Below are 19201 nucleotides of genomic sequence, written 5' to 3'. Positions count from 1 at the left end.
CTTTTAGAAAGTCGACATCTGGACTGTATTTATTGTACTATTTTTCTCTTCACTGGATGTGTCAGAGTAGATTTTCCTCCTTTAAAATTTAATAAACTTTGTTTCTGTAATTTGACAGAAAAGATTATTTATCGAGTTTTAAAGACACATCTAACAATGTGTTCCCAAGCTCTGATGACAATAAGAACAAATTGTATTGTATTAAAATGTAAACGTATATTTTGCCATACTTCTCTTCTTTTACCTGCTGGAATAGTTTTAGTATTAAGCATATTTTAATACACATCTAGAAACAGGCAAGACTGCTTTTTTTTATTGCTTATAGTCATGAATTATGTTAATGTAAACACTACAGTCAAAGAGAAACTAGAAGTAAAGACTTCAGAAGCAAGAATTGGCATCTGAGGTCTTTTTTTCTACTTATCAATCTTTGCATTTGTCTTGTATGTGGTGACTCTGGGCCAGGTAGAAATGGGATTTTTCATTAAGAGTCAATATGTGGTGTTCTACTTGTAGTGGTCCCAAAGTACACCAAGTTTGTGTTGCATACTGATGGTATCTTGGCAGAAAGGAGACCCAGTTAGCCATTAGCTAATTCTCAGAGTAATCTTCTTTATAACCAGCTCCTCAGGTAATACTTTCCAAGTTTTTTCATGCAATGAGCAAACCTAGCATAATCAAGAAGTTTCAAGGGAACTACCCTCTCTAACTCTGGAAAGTTTTGAGTAATTGAGTACAATGATTTCTAATCTTTCATATTCTGTATTATTTTCCAACAGTGTTTGTCTTTTGAGGAAAAATGGAACAAAAATGTTTTTAGACAAGTTGATGTAGTTGCTTCAGAGAAGCAGATGTCATCAATAAATTAGGCTGCCTTTGTTAACCCTCTAGTATTGCAGGCCACAATCTGGTAACTGAGGCTATGATAAGTATAGCACAGCTTGTCTGCAGAATAATTTTGTGCGGTGTTTTCAGTTAAGTTTTCTCCTGCAAAACCTAGGGGCTGATACTGTTCTGTCATGTCAAACAGGTGAGCTGTTTCACCTGAAGCTTGTACCTAGCTCTTGTAGGCTACTCTTCTGTGATGAGTTTGCTAAGCTGTAAGTGAGCTTCTTCAGTCCTCATTGCTTCTTGCTCATGGATGGAGAAATGCACATACTGCCATCTCTTAGCAAGAGGTCACCTGTGCTAGTGCAGTTGTCCTGCGGGGTTTCCATGATTTAAGAGGATTGGAAGGTAAGGAGAAATGAGATTGTTTTAGAGTCCATTCTCTTTGACAATCTGGGGTAATATCCTTTCTGTAGATGTGAAGTTAAAATTTCAAGTGCTATATTGCCTCATTTTTGCAGATGTTAAGTGTAATGTGAGGACAGGGATGCTTCTAAGCTGCCAATCTGATCAAGAAGTGCAGGTCTCAAGGTACTAAGTACCTAAGTAAATGCAGACTAGTTACAAAACTGGCATATGCAGCATGGTGGAAGAAGGCATTTATGAAGACTGCAAAGGAATGTGCTTAATTCCCCCCTGGTAAATTAACATTGCCATTGTTAAGTATCTTAGCTGAGAAATACTCAAGCACACAAAATGTGTACTTCTCATTCTTACAAAGTAGTTGGCTTCCAAACTTTAATTTCTGAACAACTGTTGAATGACACAAGTACTTTCACTCTTTTCATGCAAATCACTATAATAAAATCCTTTTTATCTTCACACGCTTCAGAGTTGCTAGTGGTGGTTGTTGGTTCACTTGAAATGGGATCTTTCTCCAGTAGTTTACTGCCATTGAATCATGGCTATGTTAGACCTGGTAATCCCTTTGATGTGCTAATTTATCTCAAGACCAGACCTTTTTAAAAAAGGAAAAAAAAAAAAGCTATAGTAACATCATTTGTGACTGCAGTGATGTGAACTTGGTCACATTTCCTGCCTAGAATATTGCATATGTAAACCTTGCAATAAATTCTGTCTAAACATGTTCTGCTTTAAATCTGCCTCTATCTTAAAAATGAAATGTGCATTTGCTATCTTTATTGATCCGCGTACTGTACCACTCTGCGCTAATAAATTAATTCCTTAATGAATTAATGTAGTCCTGTGGTCATAAATATATTTTTAAACTAGCTAAGAGTCTGTCATAAGCAGCACAAAGAATCTTCTTGTTTAAAATGTGTTTTACTGTACTTTGAAACTGGCTTCTAAACATACTGAATGTTTCCGTCAACTTGGTAATTCTCATAACCAGCTCCTGGTATATAAAATATACTAAATGATGCTAAATATAAAACTGTGTGTGTATATATATAATGATTTTTTAAAAAAATATGTATCTGCACTCTGAAAAAACTCTGTCTCTGGTCTTGAGATCAAGGCAGAGGACATGTCTGTTTCTTGTCACTTAAGGTAACAAAGGACTTCAGGCATATAGTCAAAAGTTTTTAATCAAACTAAGGTTACGCATTGTATCAACATCTTAAGGAGATCTTTAGGATGAAGAAAGTGTTTTAAACAAATACCTTGTAGATCCCTGCAACGTCAGTGCTTTTGGTTTTAGATGGTTAGTGAAGGTCTGTTGTGTAGTCAAAGCCATAAATGGGATGAAATGAGGTTTGCTATAAACAAAGGATTGATAAGTTGTTGAAAATTAATTTTGAGGAAAATGTCTGAAATGTTTTGCAGAGGTGAATCTGGTGCCGGGAAGACTGAAAACACTAAGAAGGTTATTCAGTACCTTGCTCATGTTGCTTCCTCCCATAAAGGAAGAAAGGACCATAATATTCCTGTAAGTTGGGATATTTTCTCATTTGTTTATTGCTCTTTTTGAAAACTACCATCTTTGCATTAAAAAAACCCAACTTTTTTATTAAACATAAACTGTAATATAATCCACGTAATTTTGTCTCAACCATTTATTTTCTCTTTAGTAGTGGCTGAAATGAGCAGTTGCATCAAAATTGAGCAGTTGCATTAAAATTTCCAGTTAATGTTAGCTGTTTAACTTCTGTTGTGAAATTAAAAGCTTTATGCAAGCATTGTAACTAGAAACAGTATCAAAACTTTTTGATGCAGTAAATCCCGGTTTTCCAAAAACATAATTAACTCGGGCAATTCTTAGTGAATTTAGTTCCTACTAGATGCAGTTTTCAGTACTATATTTGTGAATAGGCTTTCTGTTCTTTCAGAAATTAACTTGTAGATGGGAAAAATCATCAAGCTTAAAAGCTGCTGTAGACTTGCTATATCTGGAACTCAGCAGCTAATAAAAGGCTTAGATTTTATAACATTAAAAACAAGAGAATATACACTTATGTGGGAGAATCTTGCGGTTTTTGGTAACTTGTCACTAACTCTGATTTATGTAGAACTTTCTTCAGATTTACTGCCAGACTTCAAAATTTGCACTGAATTTTTAGCAATTCTTTGCTTTAGAAAATATGAATGGGTTTGAATATCTGTTGCTATGAGCACTTGGATCTCTTTGCAGTGAAGTATTAATTTAACTTTGCTACAAGTGTCTTGCTGTAATCAATACTGGCATACGCCTGCCACTCTGCAGTAGTACCACAGGTGTCTCTGGTGGTTGTAAGCTTTCAAACAGTATCATCTGATTCAGCAGCAATAAATTCTGTAATTTCTAGTGCATGGCACTTGACACATTCTTGAATGTCTTAACATTAAGACTCAAACTCCTGGAAAAACAGAAGGTGCCTTTTGACCAACCTGTGAATTAAAAAAAAAAAAAAAAAAAAAAAAAAAAAAAAAAAAAGGCAAGGATTTGAAGTGGGAGAGAAGGAGAGATTGCTCTGCAGGTGGATTTGGAGAAATCTAGTTAAATGTATGGGGAAACTTTAATCTTTGCTCTAATCAAGAGCAAATAATGTGACCCTGTGCGTTGATACTTATTCAAACTGTTGCTGGTTTATCTCTCAGAAAAGATCAAAAATAGTCTTTCTAAGTATTTATTGTGCAGACTGAGTGTGCTGCTGTTTGTGTGCATATCAGTTGCAGGCCTTAGAAGGAAGTTTCTTATGATTGGAGTGTCAGCAGTGTTAGGTGTATGTTCATGGCATTGCATTGTGTGTTGGGAGAATACATGGCTCTGGGGGATGCTGTTTAGAACATCCGTCAGAATTGGTTTTCTGTCTAGGTTTTGATTTATGAATATTCTTGGCTTTACTGCTGTGCAGCCTTGAACAAAACTGGCATTTTCTTCAATTTCTATAGGAGTAAAATTGCCTACAGCTTTTCTGGGAAGAAGGGAATTATGCAGAGAAGGGAATTGTGCAGAGTTTGTACCAAGTACTTCTGAATATACTATTGACAACTTGGAATACCTCAGGTTGAAAGAGACTTCTGGAAGCCTCTTGTCCAGCATCCTTTCAAAATGTGCTTTCCTTCAAAGTTAGACTACATGGCCCAAGACCTTGTAAAGCTGAGTTTTGAAAATCTTGGGGGATGGAGATTATGCTGCCTCTTTGCGAATCTGTTCCAGTGTTTAACTACTTGAAGCCCTATTTTTAATTGTTTAAAAACTGCTCCGTGTTCGTTTGGCTTTGCTTGTGCTGTGTTTCCATGAGCACTTTATGCCAATACGTTTGCTAGAAGAAGTACCCCTTTTTGAGCTTTGTCATCGTAACAATCCCTTTGGCCACCCACTGGGCTTGGAGACTGATGCAGGCTCAAACTAGTGTTCTTAAAAAGTTCACCTGGCTTTAAATGTATCAGGTTTCCTCCATTGTTTATTGCATAGTTGCATAACTGCTATGAAGTGAAGGCACAGAAAAGAAAGGGGAGAGCTGAGGTAGAAAATGTCAGTGAAGGGAAGGATGAGTTGCTCTTTTTAATGCAGTGTTGGCTAATGCCACTTAAATCACTGGTTGAACTGCAACTTACTTCTCTACTTACCACTGTGGTCAAATGGGATATTAGTGTTCATCTCAAAACAGTTTTGAAGATGGTTGTAAACAGCTGCTTCATGAACCATTGATGACTGTCATGATGAAGACTGAAAATTTTTTATTCTTTGTAAGCCATAGTTTAGGCATAGTGAGAAGAATCGGGTAGTGTCCTGAATAAAAGTTTGATACTTTGATCATGCACTTCATTCAGCGCACTACCACAGTAAGCACTGAATTAAGCATATGTTTATGAAAAATGCAGAATATTTTGTGCAGCCAAAATGGTTGCAAAAGTTTTGAAAATAAAAATGAGTCTTCCTTGTTCTGTAACAATTCATTTTTATTTGTATATTGCAAAAAAAGAATGTCTAACATATACACCTAACACTCAAAAGTTAGGAAGTCTTTGAATTGGGGTTACATATGCAGCCCTAATATTCTTTAAAGAACTGTAGAGGGCTGGTGGTGATCCATAGTACCCATCTGTACAACCTTTGCATTATCCTGTGCACAGAGAAGACGCTAAATAGGCTTGTTAAAATAGACTGCTAGTCATGGATTTATTTTTATCCATCCTGTTACAAATAATTATCAGTGACATGCATATTACTAACTGTTCTGCATGCTGCATGCGTTTTGGTTTTTTTAGTGGAGCAATTTGTATGCTGATGAATGAATAATTATCTTCCCAGCACTATTCTGAAGTCTAGGCTTAACTTTGTCTGTTTTGTCTGACAGATTGCTGTAAAAATATTGCAAACAAATGTAGACCCGAGTTTGACACATCAGGCCATGGCCAGAGTAGCGCTGATGTTCTGCCATGTCACAGATGCTCACCAAATACATTCTCCAGCAGTGCTGATTGTGAAATGTTTGGCCTATGCGAGGAGCATCACGTAGGAGCTCTACCCATCCCTTGGACAGCCACATCATGTTTGGCATTCAGCTTCTTGTTCATGAGACTTTTCTTTCCCAACGGCCCTCTTTCCTAATAGCTAGTGACTGTGTGCCTACAGAGGAGTCCTGCATAGCCCTTGGCATCTCATCCTCAGAAAGGGGTCCAGTGGAGAATGGAGTCAATAACACATGGCAACCACAGAGAGTGGAATTACAGTGCTAAACAACCTTAATACTAGCATTTTCTAATTTTTGAGTGTTTGAATCTGTAGCCCCACTGTCTCATTTCCTGTTTAATCCTGAGGAATGTTAAAGGTATTGTCTTGGGCACTGCGCTAGGAAGTGTGGGTAGGTGGTGGTGGTGGTAAAAATGTAGAAGAGGAGCTTTAGTAATTGTGGGACTTGGCAGAGCTAGGTGAGACTAGGGTAGTCCCTTAAATTAGGAATAGAGGCTGCGCTTTGTAGAGCTGAGTAATGGAGGGGAGGGAGAAGTACTTGGCAGTGAGGTATAAACATAAGCTTTTCTAAAGACTGAAGGTGGGATGAAAGTGAGCCTGAATCCTTGTCTGTAGTGTGCTTGATTGAGAGTCAGAACTGATCCTAGTTGGCATGTAGCAAGGGAGAGAAGATGGAAGATATCTGTTGTAAATAACTGAAAGCCTTAGCTTCACATCCAACAAATTTGAGCTCTAAAGAATTTGGGGGATTGGGGTGCTAGTGTTAAGAACTTTGCTGGTAAATCTGAATATTTTTCCTGCGCCAAGCATATTGTGCTTTATTCAGTTGTTAACCATGCCATGTGTGGACCAGCTTTATAATGACAACAACTGTGCTTTAGCTTTGGCATCTCAGACTAAAGCTGACCCACACTGGTATCTGCTGGTCTGGTAAACTATCCCATGCTCCTAGGCCACACAAAGCAGCCTCTCTCTCCTTTACTCTCAATTATTCTTCTGTAGGCTCAGGAGGTTGTAGAGAAAGGGATATTTAGAATAAAAGGAGAGGGGGAGAACACAAACAAGTAATTGGTGAGCGTGGGGAGGAGACTGATGGGTCTAGAGAGGATTTTGAACAGGTTGAGCAAGGAGGGTAGGGAAGAAAAGGAGACTTCTAAACTGCTTAGCTTTGTGGCTTATCACTCCTCTGTGTACTGAGGTAGAAATGAGAGAAAAGAACAATGAAATAGTGTTGTTAATGGATGTGTTAGAGTTGCTTTAATATGGTTAAGAATTGAATCTTAATTCTGACTCTTGGGTTCTGCTTTAGTTTACAAACTTCGTGGATTTGGATGGGGATGGAAGACAGTGCAAAATACAGAAATAATTAATAATAATAATAATAAAAAAAATGCATACATGGCTTTCAAAAAAAGGGAGAGGGCTGGTTGTCACTTACTGCCCAGGGATTGCCATGAACTTGCATGTTCCACAGGCTGCCTGAGGCTGGGGGGTGCACTTAGCTGTACTTGTAGACTATGGAAATACCTGGACCGCTGTTCCTGGTCAAATACATGAAATCAGCAGATGTTTTTAATCATGCTGGTATGTGAAGTAGTTAAGTTCTATAAAGAACTACATCCATCCACCACTGCTGTCTCTACTTCCAGTCATCCTGGCACTATGTACCTCTAGTTCAGATGAACAGAATTAGACTTTTATTCACTTCTTCTCTCCCCAAAGCCTTCCCACCCTAAATCCCCTCTAATTTCACTACAATCCAGCTTTTGTGGTGGTGCCATTTTAAGCTTCAGAAATAATTACTGGTACTTTCAGGTTAATGATTCCTTTCACTAACTGCATTTACCTTTGTAGCTAAAAAGTGAAATTATTTGTTTTATTCGCTTCAAAAGAAACATAATTGGGATTGAAGTACAGGATCTTAGGTAGGCTTGCTCAGGCTAAAGTTCCCCTTAGTGAGGATTTCCCAGATGGGCTTTAAATGCCCTAATTTAAACACAGGAAAGTTACATGTGTCTGATTATGCTTTGTTCTGTTTCTACTGCGGACAGAAATGGATACCCCAAGAGACTAGTTCATCTTGTCTTAAGATAAGCAAATGAAATGTCTCCTACATCTACCTATCCTTCTCCAGTGATTACAGAAGGAGGGGTAGCTTCATGCTGAAACAGCTAACATTTTTAGATGCCCGAGTTGTTTTCCAAGTAGGTATGATGCTGCTTTGCAAAATTCACATCACTTAGCTGAATAAGCCAAACCTTTGCCAGCTGCTCTGCAGACCTCTGTCAAAATCTGTTATTCTGCACTAAAACAGTGCTAGTTGTTTAAAATAATAGACATAAATGGAGGAAGTGTGCATCTGGCTTGGTATGAAAATTTTTTGGTGTGTGTGTTTCACCACAATATTTTCCCCTTAAGCTCTCTGATGTGAAGCTCAAGATTATTAAACTTGCAGACTGAGCCAAGGAAATAATAATGAAATGGAAAATTTCTGCATTTCTGCAGAAACTGTGCGAATTCTAATTTTGAGGGGGTTTTGTTTTACTTTATTACATTCATTCTCCTTTTACCCTTCTTCCTGATAAAATTTGAAGATCTTCTAGTTTGTCAAAATTTTACTGCTTCTCATGTGGATGATCATTCTTGAAAGAAACAAAGCTTTTGTCTTGATTGCAGGTTTGCATTTCTTGAATACTTGAAGTACAGTGCAAAAACAAAACCCCAAACTCCTCAAGTATTGTTTTCCTGTTGGTTCTTTCATAACCTTTTTTTATTTTTGAAGAATAATGATCATCTTATCCATACAAAACCACTTTGCAGTGACTAAGTCTGTAGAGAAAGTTGCTTGGTCTTGTGGGTTTATTTTTTGTTATTGTTTGGGAAAACTGTGGAAAGCAGTGCACAACTAATCAAACTGTTGCCCTTTTTCCTTGTGCTCAAGGTCCAGCTGTCATCTTGAGTTTTATTTGGAATTATTCTTTTGCATAAACACAAATTTTAGTATTTTGCGCATGCAAATAACTTTTCTAAAATTAACTTGAACAGTTTCTATGAAGTGAGTATATAGTTAACCTAAACCTACTGACATTTAATAATTTGGGATGTAACTTGCAGCTGGAATGCTTGCTTGCTAACATATGCATTTGTTTGTTTGCAATGAACAGCCCGAATCACCTAAACCCGTGAAACATCAGGCAAGTGTTTTTCTTTATGCTTTTAAAGTTATGCAGGCGAACTGATATATATTCTTCTATTTTCTGTCAATTTGTATTTATAACATATGGGAAATCTTGTAGAGGTATACAGCTAATAGTAAACTTTAAATATTTAACTGGCTTTGAGAGAGTGGACTAGCGAATGGTTTACTAGTTCCTCAGCATTACAAAGCACTTCTCACCACTGTAAAGTGGTGTTACTCTGTCCTGAAGCAAGAGGTTCACCCTCTCTCTGGCTGACCTCCAATATGCTGAGACAGTGCAGAACACTTTTAATATTGAAGTACTAAAGAGATGGATTAATGGAAACTACAAGATTCTTTTGATTAACATACTGTTTTGTCTGAATATTTTTATAGCTTCTCAGATAACCTGAAATCAAGTGTTTCCCCTGACTTCTAGGATAAGTGGTGTGAGCGATGTGGTATCACTTGAGTGTTGCTGCCTGAATTAATGTTTCCTCATTTGAGCTTCAGCTGCTTTTATTCCTCAGGTTGGCTGGAGCCGCCGTGCAGATAATGCTGCCTGTTTCCTGGTCCCCTAATCCCTCTCTTCCCGTGGGCAGCAGTAGTTGGTCTATTCTAAACCTCCTTCTTGTATGAGAGTAGGAGTTGCAGTATTCCTACTGCTATGGAGCGTACTTGTGAAGGAGCATAAAGAGGAGGGTTAGGTGGAAGTTGAGGGTAAGACTGTGGAAAGAGATAAGCAATTGCTGCCACGTGTTTTGCAAGATAAATGTTCCACTCTCTAACCTGGGATGGTAAGTGATGTCTTTGTCATGGGCACAAGTTTTTTAATAAAAAGCTTTGCAACAGCTCCCTATGGTGTAACCAAGGCTTGGTAACTGAAGAAGCTACCATGAGTTAGTTTAGCCGATTGTATTCTTTCCCTTACATTTTTCTGAAAGCTGACTGTAGTGCAACTTAAACTGTAGTGGGAAGGAAAATAATGAAAGAAACTTCAAGTTAGGTCTGGTATGTTGGAAGCAAAAAGAAATCACATGGACAGCTGTGATGCCTTTGCTAGTGTGTGGTAATTTGTTAAACCTCTGTAACCTAATCATGCGTCTGAGCCCACGGTCTCATTTTCAGAAGTTACAGACATTCTTAGTTTTTAACTTAATCTTCCCTCCTTGCAAACCTCTGTCAATTCTAAGGGTTTTTACTAAAATATTTCTCTGTTCCAAAAATAGACGGAACAGTGTTTAGTTTAACCCTTCTTTTGCTTTGAGTTAGCATGTCAGGGTTGAAATAAACTGTTTGTTGGCAAACATTTTAAATGTATCAGTGGAAACAAGCTAATCCAGCAGTGTTGATATTGCGTAAACCATAATCATTAACATTTCTGTTTCAATGTCATTTTGAACTACAGAGTGGATCCCTGTTGTATGTGAGTAGCATGTAATTTTTCCTGCCTCACCCAGGCTTCACGACGAACCAAATCACTGGGATGCTGATCTTTCTGAAACTGAGACAATAACCTGTCCTTATCTTAATGTTGACCTGCATGAAATATTGCATGACTTCACTTTTTCCACAATACTGTGATACTGCTTTTTCCAAGTTCTGTTTAGATGACTAGGCAGAAGATAGGCCTATAGGCCAAATTTACACTCTTTCCCAAATGCTGAACGCTTCTGAAAAAGAGAATTGGTTTTTGGCTGTAAAGCAGTCCATCTAAAAAGGAAAGCTACTAAATCAGAAGCAGTTTAACATAGTGTGAGAGGTTTGCTGTTTCTTAGTGATGGCTATGACAAGTCTACTTGCTGAGTGCAAACCACAGAGGCTGGCTATGCTGTGAGCACTCTCTCTGTTCTCACGGCTTTCACCCACATCTGAGGACCAAACTGAATGTTTTCTTCAAATCCTCAGAGATGATCGTAAAAATGAGCTACTAAGAACTTTTTGCATTCAGTTGGAGAACTTGAGTAAAATTATTTTATGATGCATTGCAGAAGTTCCCCTGCACAAAACCAAATTAAGGTTGTGGTACACAGAAGCACTTCAAAGCATGGACGAAGCGTGCCTGCAGTGAGATGCTTTCAAGTGGCACAGTGATGTTCTGTGGAGAAGTCAAATTTTGAAGTCAGTGTGCTTTCTTTTCCAGAATAGCTAGAACTTGAAATGTAAGCTGTGACATGCTTGCTGCGTTTAATATACGTAATGTGGTTTATTTCAAGCTGTGTACAGCATGGTAAGCAAGCTTCTCATTTTTATACTTGGTGTCTTAGCAGGAGCTGACAGCATGGTTGGGAGAGGGGAATGGGAGGAATGGTGTAAGCAAATGCTTTCCCACTAGCTGATAGATTTACATAGGAAACTTTCAGAATATAAATCACAGATGTGCATATAGTGGTTATAACAGGTATCTAGTTTTTCTCCAATTGTGGATTTTTTTGTCAACTTAAAAGTGCTCAGGAGAACTGTAATATTGGCAGACCTAACATATAGTGCATAGGAACTGTGGCCTGAGTAGTTTTAGTGTGCTCTAGGCTGACTTGCGCATTTATTTCTTCTTTAGTTACTTCAGAATAGAGAGAATATGTAGTCCCAAAGGGAATATATTCAGAAGTAAACAAGTTTTGAGCAGATAACTTGAGGTCACATTAAAGAATGAGCCGCCTTTTGTTTCCAGGAGGACTTGACATACATTTCAGTATACAAATAAAAGCCTCATTTAGGTGTTAACTAGTGAATTTTAAAAACTCCTGTGTAAGAATTTACCTCATGTGCAAGCCTTAGGAGACTTATGTTTCCCATTCTTTGATGCTCAGTCTGGGATCTTTATTCATTTATACTACAAGTAATTGGAAAAAGCAGGTTTGTGAACACAAATGTCAGTTCTTGAGACTACTTTCCAGACAGCTTCACTCTTTTTTTTTTTTTTTTTTGTTGTTTGTAAAACCATCCTTCAGAGCAGGAAGACAATATCATATTTTTCTATGTACATACATGTCTCCTGGGCTCATGGAAGCAGCACAGACTTTTTTTTTGTTACCAGACCTCCTCATGGACAGCAATTGTAAAAGCTGTTCTGCAGTTTCCTCAAGATAAGTACTTTAATTTCTACATCCATTGGCTTGAACTTAAGCGTTTAAAAAATGCATTAAACATACTGAGCAATGTTGGCTGAATTGAGCAAGTTGAAAACGATCTTTGTATTTGGTGTTGCTCAGTTCCCACTGTGCCATTCTGGCATGCTTCTTGGGTGCATTCGGGTCAGAGATGTTGCAATGGTATGAATGTCTGGATGATTGAGCGTATTTCACTGATTTGAAAGTAAGTTTGAAAATGGGTATTCCAAAGTAGCTGTATTGTCAAATCACTAAACAGGAAGTTTAAGAATAACTTTGCACTAAAATCTTAAAGCAGTTAAATTAGTTTTTCCTCTTAAGTACTCAGAGTCTGTGCCTTATTTCATTAGCCCTAAATGTGAATTTTCTTTTCCATGTTCAATGATTTTTCAACGTCCATTAAGTCCTATTTGATCACTGCTCTATTTGTGTGTGTATGTGTGTGTTTTAAAAAAAAACCAACCACAAAACAAACCACAAAACAACAAAAAACAAAACCCCAAAACACATTCTTCACTGGATGGAGGAGACTATCAACGGATTTAGAAGTGAGGGGAAAAACGATAACCCCCTTCTGAAGGTGGTATCACTGCCACAACCTGGGTAAAATAACTGTCAGGAAGAAGCAGAATGTAGGAAGCCTTGATCACATGTGCACTGTGCTTAAGTCTGTTTATTTTTCTGTTTGTGTGGTTTTTAGGGGGAGCTGGAACGTCAGCTTCTTCAGGCGAATCCCATTCTGGAATCCTTTGGAAATGCAAAAACAGTGAAAAATGACAACTCCTCCCGCTTTGTGAGTTACTCCTTTTCTATTTAGAGTCTGTAAATCTTGATTACTGTTTATGGAGAAATTCCCTTTTATCAATTTATCTAATTAGTATCAGAAGCTTTTTTTTTCTTTTTCCTCCATGAATTCAGGTTCTCTTACAATGCTTTCTGTGTTGTGTTGGGGTCACTGAAGATGCATCCTCACTGGCTTTTGGCAAAACTTGCTTTAATTTTATCCAGTTTCTAACTTCAGCCACCTTTGAATTGACAGTAGTGCTCATAGTGTAACAAATATAACTACGCCGTAGAGATTAAACTGTGACTTGCATGCACAAATTACTGGTGAACTACTATAAAGTATGAAGGAATATGGCAACAACATAGAATTTGGCTAAATATGTAGCTGCCTTGTCAATAGCTATGACTTTACCAATTCATTGGTTTAGAGAGAACATCCTCAATTTTTTTTAAAAAGCACAAAACTTGCATATAAAAATCTCTCTAAATTCCCATGCCCTTCTGTCTGACTGGTTTACTGAAAGAAAGTCAAAAAGACAGTATGACTTATTCAAGGTGTTGGGCACTCTTGTAGCTGGCTGATGTTTTTGTTGGGTCAGTGCCTTCTATTCATATACTGTTTTGGTGACAGATAACCACTTTTGATGTGTTACATTGTTTTAAGAACAGTGATGGAACTTGGGGTGAATAGCTATTTACCACTTCTTAAAACTTCCTTTCCTTTGAAGGTGGAAAAAAAAGCCATCCCCTATTTCAGGGGAAAGATGGTTTTAATACAACTTTAAAACTGTATAGGAGGTATTAAATCTTTTTTCTTGTGAGAATGAAACTAAAATTTACAGAACAAATGAAAGATTTCTTGGCTGCCTCGATGTTTCAACAGTTGCTTGGATTTATAATATATGAACTCGGCTCTAGTGATAAGGACTCTGGAAAACTGTATGACTAAATCCTTTAAATAGCCTTTTCAATCAAGAAGGGAGACCAGAGTACTGTAGAAATTCAACTTTGATAATTTTATAGCTACATTATTTACAGTATTGCTTGATGCTTATATGTGTTGGGCGTAGGATTTATAATATCAACAGGTTTCACTGCGCAATAATTCTACTTTGTTATGCGTCTTGAATCCATCAAAGATTGTACTAATTTAATGAGGATACTTTTTTCCTAAAAGATGTTAGCATCTGGTTTGTATTATATTGAAGTCTGCGTTGCCATCATGAACATAATCACTCAGATGGCTCCAGCTCTATTTTTATAAAGGAGCAAGTATAATGCACTCCAGATGGTGTCATCTCATGCAGAAAAAATAATTTTTAGTAACAACCATTTTAAAACCTGACTTAAAAAATATATATCCTCCCACAAAGTGAGCAGTGCTGTTGTTCAGCCCATATAGGCTTGACAGTCTTTGCCATGCAGCATGAGGGTGCCAGCCTGTTATACCAGGTAGGACTGAAATGAGGCTAGTGTCAAATCATATTTTTTTTCTTTTTTCTTCTACCAAAGGCAGTGTTCTTTTATGTTTCAGGAAGTAAAGTCTATAGCTTGCAGTAGATAGGAGAGTGGGCTTGCTGGGTTCATATTGCAGAGCTAAATGCTTCCTTCTGATGTGGTTTTTACAAAGTCATGTACTTAGAGCTATAATGATAGTGTAAACGGAATTCAGTTGTGAGATGACCACCACTACAGTCTCTAACTGATACATTAAAGATTTCATAGCAAGATTTGCCAGTGCTAGCTAAAAGGATGTATTAATATTTTGCTTTCAAGAAGATGAACTAGGTAAGTCACCTCTCTAGTATAGACTTCAGTGATGACTGAACTTTGAATCCTAGAGTGTGTGGGTCCCCTCTTCTGATGTGTCAGCTCGTTTAATGACTGCATTTCCTCTCAATTATTTTTGTTCATGGAACTGGTAACTTGACAGCAGAAATTACATAACTTTTAAGGATGAAACAGAGTAAAGCGATTCTGAATTATATCAGAAAAAGGCACTGACTAGACCTTATGTAATACTTCATGTTTGTTTTCACATGTAAAATGGCAAATTCAAGCCATGTCATTCTAAGGAGGCTCTGTGGTACGTGTTCTGGGTAAAAAGTTGTCAGCTGCCATTCTTGACATGCTAGTGCTGACACATGCATTGTATCTAGTCTGTTGGCTGAACTTCAGTAAAATGTCAGTTCATTCTTTGTGACATTTAAATATAGATTTCTGGACTAGTTACTGATAAAAAAGTATAATGCTTCAGTTATAAGCTGAGCTTCAGAGTGTTCTGTTTCTTCATACTCAGCAATCTGAGTTTGGATGCTGGTCCCTGACAGGGCATGTTTGAAAATAAGCCTTGTTCCTTGGCGTGGTCATTTTGGTGCCACTGGCTTTCCAGCTAAACTGCAGATTAAGCAGTGGGAAGTGACCATTGAAGCTAACTTACAGTATTCCACCATTTTTCTTGAAACTTGGAGAAATCACTTTGAGTTGAAGTTGTACAACCACAGTCACAGAACAGTTGCTTTGCTCTGAGACTAAGATAAGGCTGGTAGGTAGGTTGTACCTTTCTCAGGATTCACTGGTGTGGTTGGGGGCAGAAACCTGATCACTCTTTTGCACACAAATCTTCTTCACATGAATGGGCTTTATCAGGGAAGTTGAGAAGGGTAGGATATTCGGGTAAGAAGTTGCAATAGCTCAAATGATTGCAGTGACTTGTTCCAGCATAAGTCTGCAGCATGGCAATATACTCCCCAGCATATGCTTACTAGGTCAGGTCATTGCTAGAATACATATATTCTACAAGCTTAGAGAGTAGAATATTTAATAGTACAGTCCCTGAGCTGAATGGATCTGCCAAACAGGAATTCACTTTAACATAATAATAGCACTAATCAGTCAGACTTGAGGTAAGTGAGGATTTGGATACTGATTGTAAAAGTGCTTTCAGAAGGCCTGGACAGAAGATATTAGTAGGTGGCTTTGTGTATGTACTGTCAAAAGCAGCATTTAGACAGTTGTTAGAAAACTGCTGTGATGTTCCCTGAACTCCAAAACCTGTTTGTATATGTGAATAGAGGACTGTAGACACTGGACGAAATGAAAATGGAGAGCCCAGTGTAGTCATGGGGTGTTCCCACTGGTTTCTTTACATGTTTGCAATCAGGGGAATACCTAACAGTTTCATGAGCACAAACTTGAAATACAGTAATGGTGCTGTTAGAAGTGGTCCAACTCGAAGCCAGAGCCTGTTGTCCTGTTGGGAATGTTCCTAGCCAAGTGACAAATCAGATTGGGGAACTGATGTGGCTTAAAACTGGTATAATATATCCACTTGCAACCACTTTCTTTGCAAGAGCTGCTCTACATGTGGGAGGTGTGCTCTTGATTTGGTCCTTTGGAGAAAAGGAGATGTACATGGAAGGAATGGGTATGTTTTCTTTCTTAGTCCTTTCTTTACCAACTGCTAGAAAAGAGAGGCCATGCAGATAGCCATCCTGGTTTTGGAAACAGAAGTAGAAGTGTGATAGGCTGGGCTGGGCAGTACACTGAGATTCAGGATTGCTGCAGATAAAGCACCTTTAGGCACCAATAAGCTTGCTATAGAAATATATGCACTTAAAATCTTAGTGTTGCTATCAACCTTAGACAGCATGGTTTGTCAGTGCGAGAAATTGAGCTTCACTTTCAGAAAAGTTTTTTGTAAGTATGGATTACAAACATATCTAGAATACTAGTTCTTTAATCTTTAGAAAGTGTGCATGTGCAGTATAACATATTCCATTGAAATGATGGCTGAGCACATTGAAGAGAGAAGATTTCATTTGAATTTGTGTGAAATGCTTGTTACATGAAGGGAAGTAGGATTATGTTTTTATATAGACAGCATTGTTGTATTAATAAAAAATTAGTAATTACCAAAAAAAAATCTCTTTTTCTTCACAGGGCAAGTTCATTAGGATTAACTTTGATGTTACTGGTTATATCGTTGGGGCCAACATTGAGACATGTATCCTACTTCATGCCACATCATTGTAAAATGCAAGTTTCCCCGATTGTTTTGCTTTTAATCCTAGAATTCATTGGAATGCAGTAAAAGGTTACCACATTTCTACATTCCATTGACAACGTCCATCTCTTCCTTTGTTTCAAAATAGCTGATCAAATACCACAAAGTCAGTGTACTTCCTCCTGCTTAGAAATCAGATACTCTAAAATTTCGCACTTTGAAATCTGCTGGGTTTTCAGACTAGTCTTAAAGACAGGGTATGTTAAATAAGGAAACCATTTAAAGTGTGCTTGCTTTATGAACATTTCTAGGAAAAAAAACAAACCAACAACCCTTCCTAATCAGAAGTTGAGCTACTGTGTTGTGCCAAAAGCTTGCTTTTGCATTCATCAGCACTGCAGAAGCAGCTCTCTGCCTGGAAGGAGGTGATGCTCGTTATAAAGTGATAGAGCTGGAAGTGCTGGGACACCTTCTGTTTTCTTAGGTCTTTTAGATACCAGTGTAGGCTCAGTAATGCAAGACCTATTAGCAATTAATACTGAAGCCTAATTCAGTTTTAGCTTTAAGGTTCGTTTTTTATTTATGATTGTGTAAGAACGTGTAAAAATACTTGCACTGAAAGCCCCTCTCTAAAGTTGTTTTCTTTATACTAAAAATAATGTGTGTGTAATGTTTGGGGTTTTTTTTAGTTTGTTTAGCCTGTTTTCTGGGGGAATAGCAATAGGGTGTTCATAAAATTATGAAATTGGAAGTCTTGGTAAACAATATCATGTGAGTATTAATCATAAACAATGCTGAAGTTAAGCTTTCATTCTATTGCTATGAGTTAAACTGCTTAATTTTAAGTGCATTGAGTGTTTGGAACTGTCACAAAATTTAATTTCCCAATAAGGCTGGGAAAGATCTACAGTTATGCAAAATATGCTTTAATGATAAATGATATTTTTATACAGCACAGGAATGAAGGCAGTTTTCGCTTCTATGAAAGTTCGGGTGAATTGTTTTGCCTAGAGCTTTGTGAAAACAAGAGGACTTAATACTTAGGGAATTTTTTCTTCTTCACAAGAACTCATCCTTGCTTGTAATCTGTGCCATTTCAAATCCATGTCCCATATTTGTTTTAATATATGGAATATCAAGAAATAAAAACTTAAATAACATTACAGCTTATGGCAGCCTATCAGACACTCTCTGCTGCACAAGTTGAATTTGGGAGCTGTTTAAAGGCAGTGCAGATTGTATGTAAAAATGTAATGCTTGAAAGAAATGACAAATGTACTTCAGATGATAAAGTACTTTTGAGTTCAGGAGCTGCTGGGTTTTTGGTATTAAGAGGTCAGCAAGAACCTTAATAGAAGTAGTGATTGAAAAAGAATGGCCAGCTCCCCCTCTCACTTAAACCTCAGCTGATCCATTACAGACAATTGTCAGCTGCATGTAGCAGGGAAATGCAGTCAACATCCAAGAAATGAGTTTGAAATTAAATGTGGGCTTCTACCAGTCTGAATTTGAAATCTCTTATTTAAAGTTACTGAAAGTTTGTATTGGACATAGTCCTATTATTACCATTAAAAATTCCATTTGGTCTTAAAGTCATTATGTAGCCTGCTTTGAAAGTTTTGTTTGCATTGGACATTTTTAAACAAAAATTGTAGAACATCCTTAACTAGTTATAATCAGACTTGTTGGAAAAGTCTCGTGCTGTTCGTCAGGCTAAAGATGAGCGGACATTTCATATCTTCTATCAGCTACTAGCTGGAGCAGGAGAACACCTGAAGTGTAAGTTGAGAATCTCATTTGTAAACCTATTGCTTCTGCATGCTGTGTTTGTTATTTCAGTATTAACACAGTCACGTTTGAACTATTGATTGGTCTTGAAACAGTAAGTTTTAAAAGAAGAATGAAAAGCCAGGTGGCTTTGTTTTGAAATAACTTCTGTGTCTTATCATGTATGCTGTCAAGCAACCATTGCATTTCACGCAAATGGCTCCTACATGACAAAGTCCAGTTTGGACAGTCTCTGGCTGGGAGTCACTGGATTGAAACTGCAGTGCTCCCAGCTGATAAATGACAAACCTGGTCAGCAGTGACAGCCATATCTCTTCTAGACCATGCCTTCAAACTGGGTAGAAAAGCAGCAATTTTACCAAAATGTAATGAAACCCTGAGGCTTTCTTCAGCCATTGCAGCACTATGTTGGTTATCTTTTTTTTAAAAAGAATTTTTTTTTTTCCCCTTGTCCCCTTGGTAGCTGGGAATTTCTGTTAGGTTGTGATAAGTGAAACTATATGAAGGTACAGACTTCAGAGAACTGATCCAGTCTTTTTCCTCCTGTATTAGATAAACTGGTGTTTAGCATTCTTGATGTGGTC

At 37.6% G+C, this 19201-nt stretch overlaps 1 protein-coding gene across 3 annotated transcripts in view; it reads left to right on the top strand.

Annotated features, from left to right (window-relative positions):
- The window catches only part of MYH10 (myosin heavy chain 10), a 104632-nt gene that overhangs the window by 48004 nt on the left and 37427 nt on the right, over positions 1 to 19201 (top strand). For 2 of the 3 annotated variants that reach the window (XM_049811390.1, XM_049811392.1), the window contains exons 5-9: positions 2677 to 2779; positions 8914 to 8943; positions 12738 to 12830; positions 16766 to 16829; positions 18510 to 18608. In XM_049811390.1, coding sequence (XP_049667347.1) covers positions 2677 to 2779; positions 8914 to 8943; positions 12738 to 12830; positions 16766 to 16829; positions 18510 to 18608 — 389 coding nt within the window. The remainder of the gene's footprint in view (positions 1 to 2676; positions 2780 to 8913; positions 8944 to 12737; positions 12831 to 16765; positions 16830 to 18509; positions 18609 to 19201) is intronic. The other variant, XM_049811391.1, reaches the window with a different exon arrangement.

Source organism: Accipiter gentilis, chromosome 10 (genome assembly GCF_929443795.1).
Source record: "Accipiter gentilis chromosome 10, bAccGen1.1, whole genome shotgun sequence".
Classification (NCBI taxonomy): Eukaryota; Metazoa; Chordata; class Aves; order Accipitriformes; family Accipitridae; genus Astur; species Astur gentilis.
This window is presented reverse-complemented; position numbering and strand designations above follow the sequence as displayed.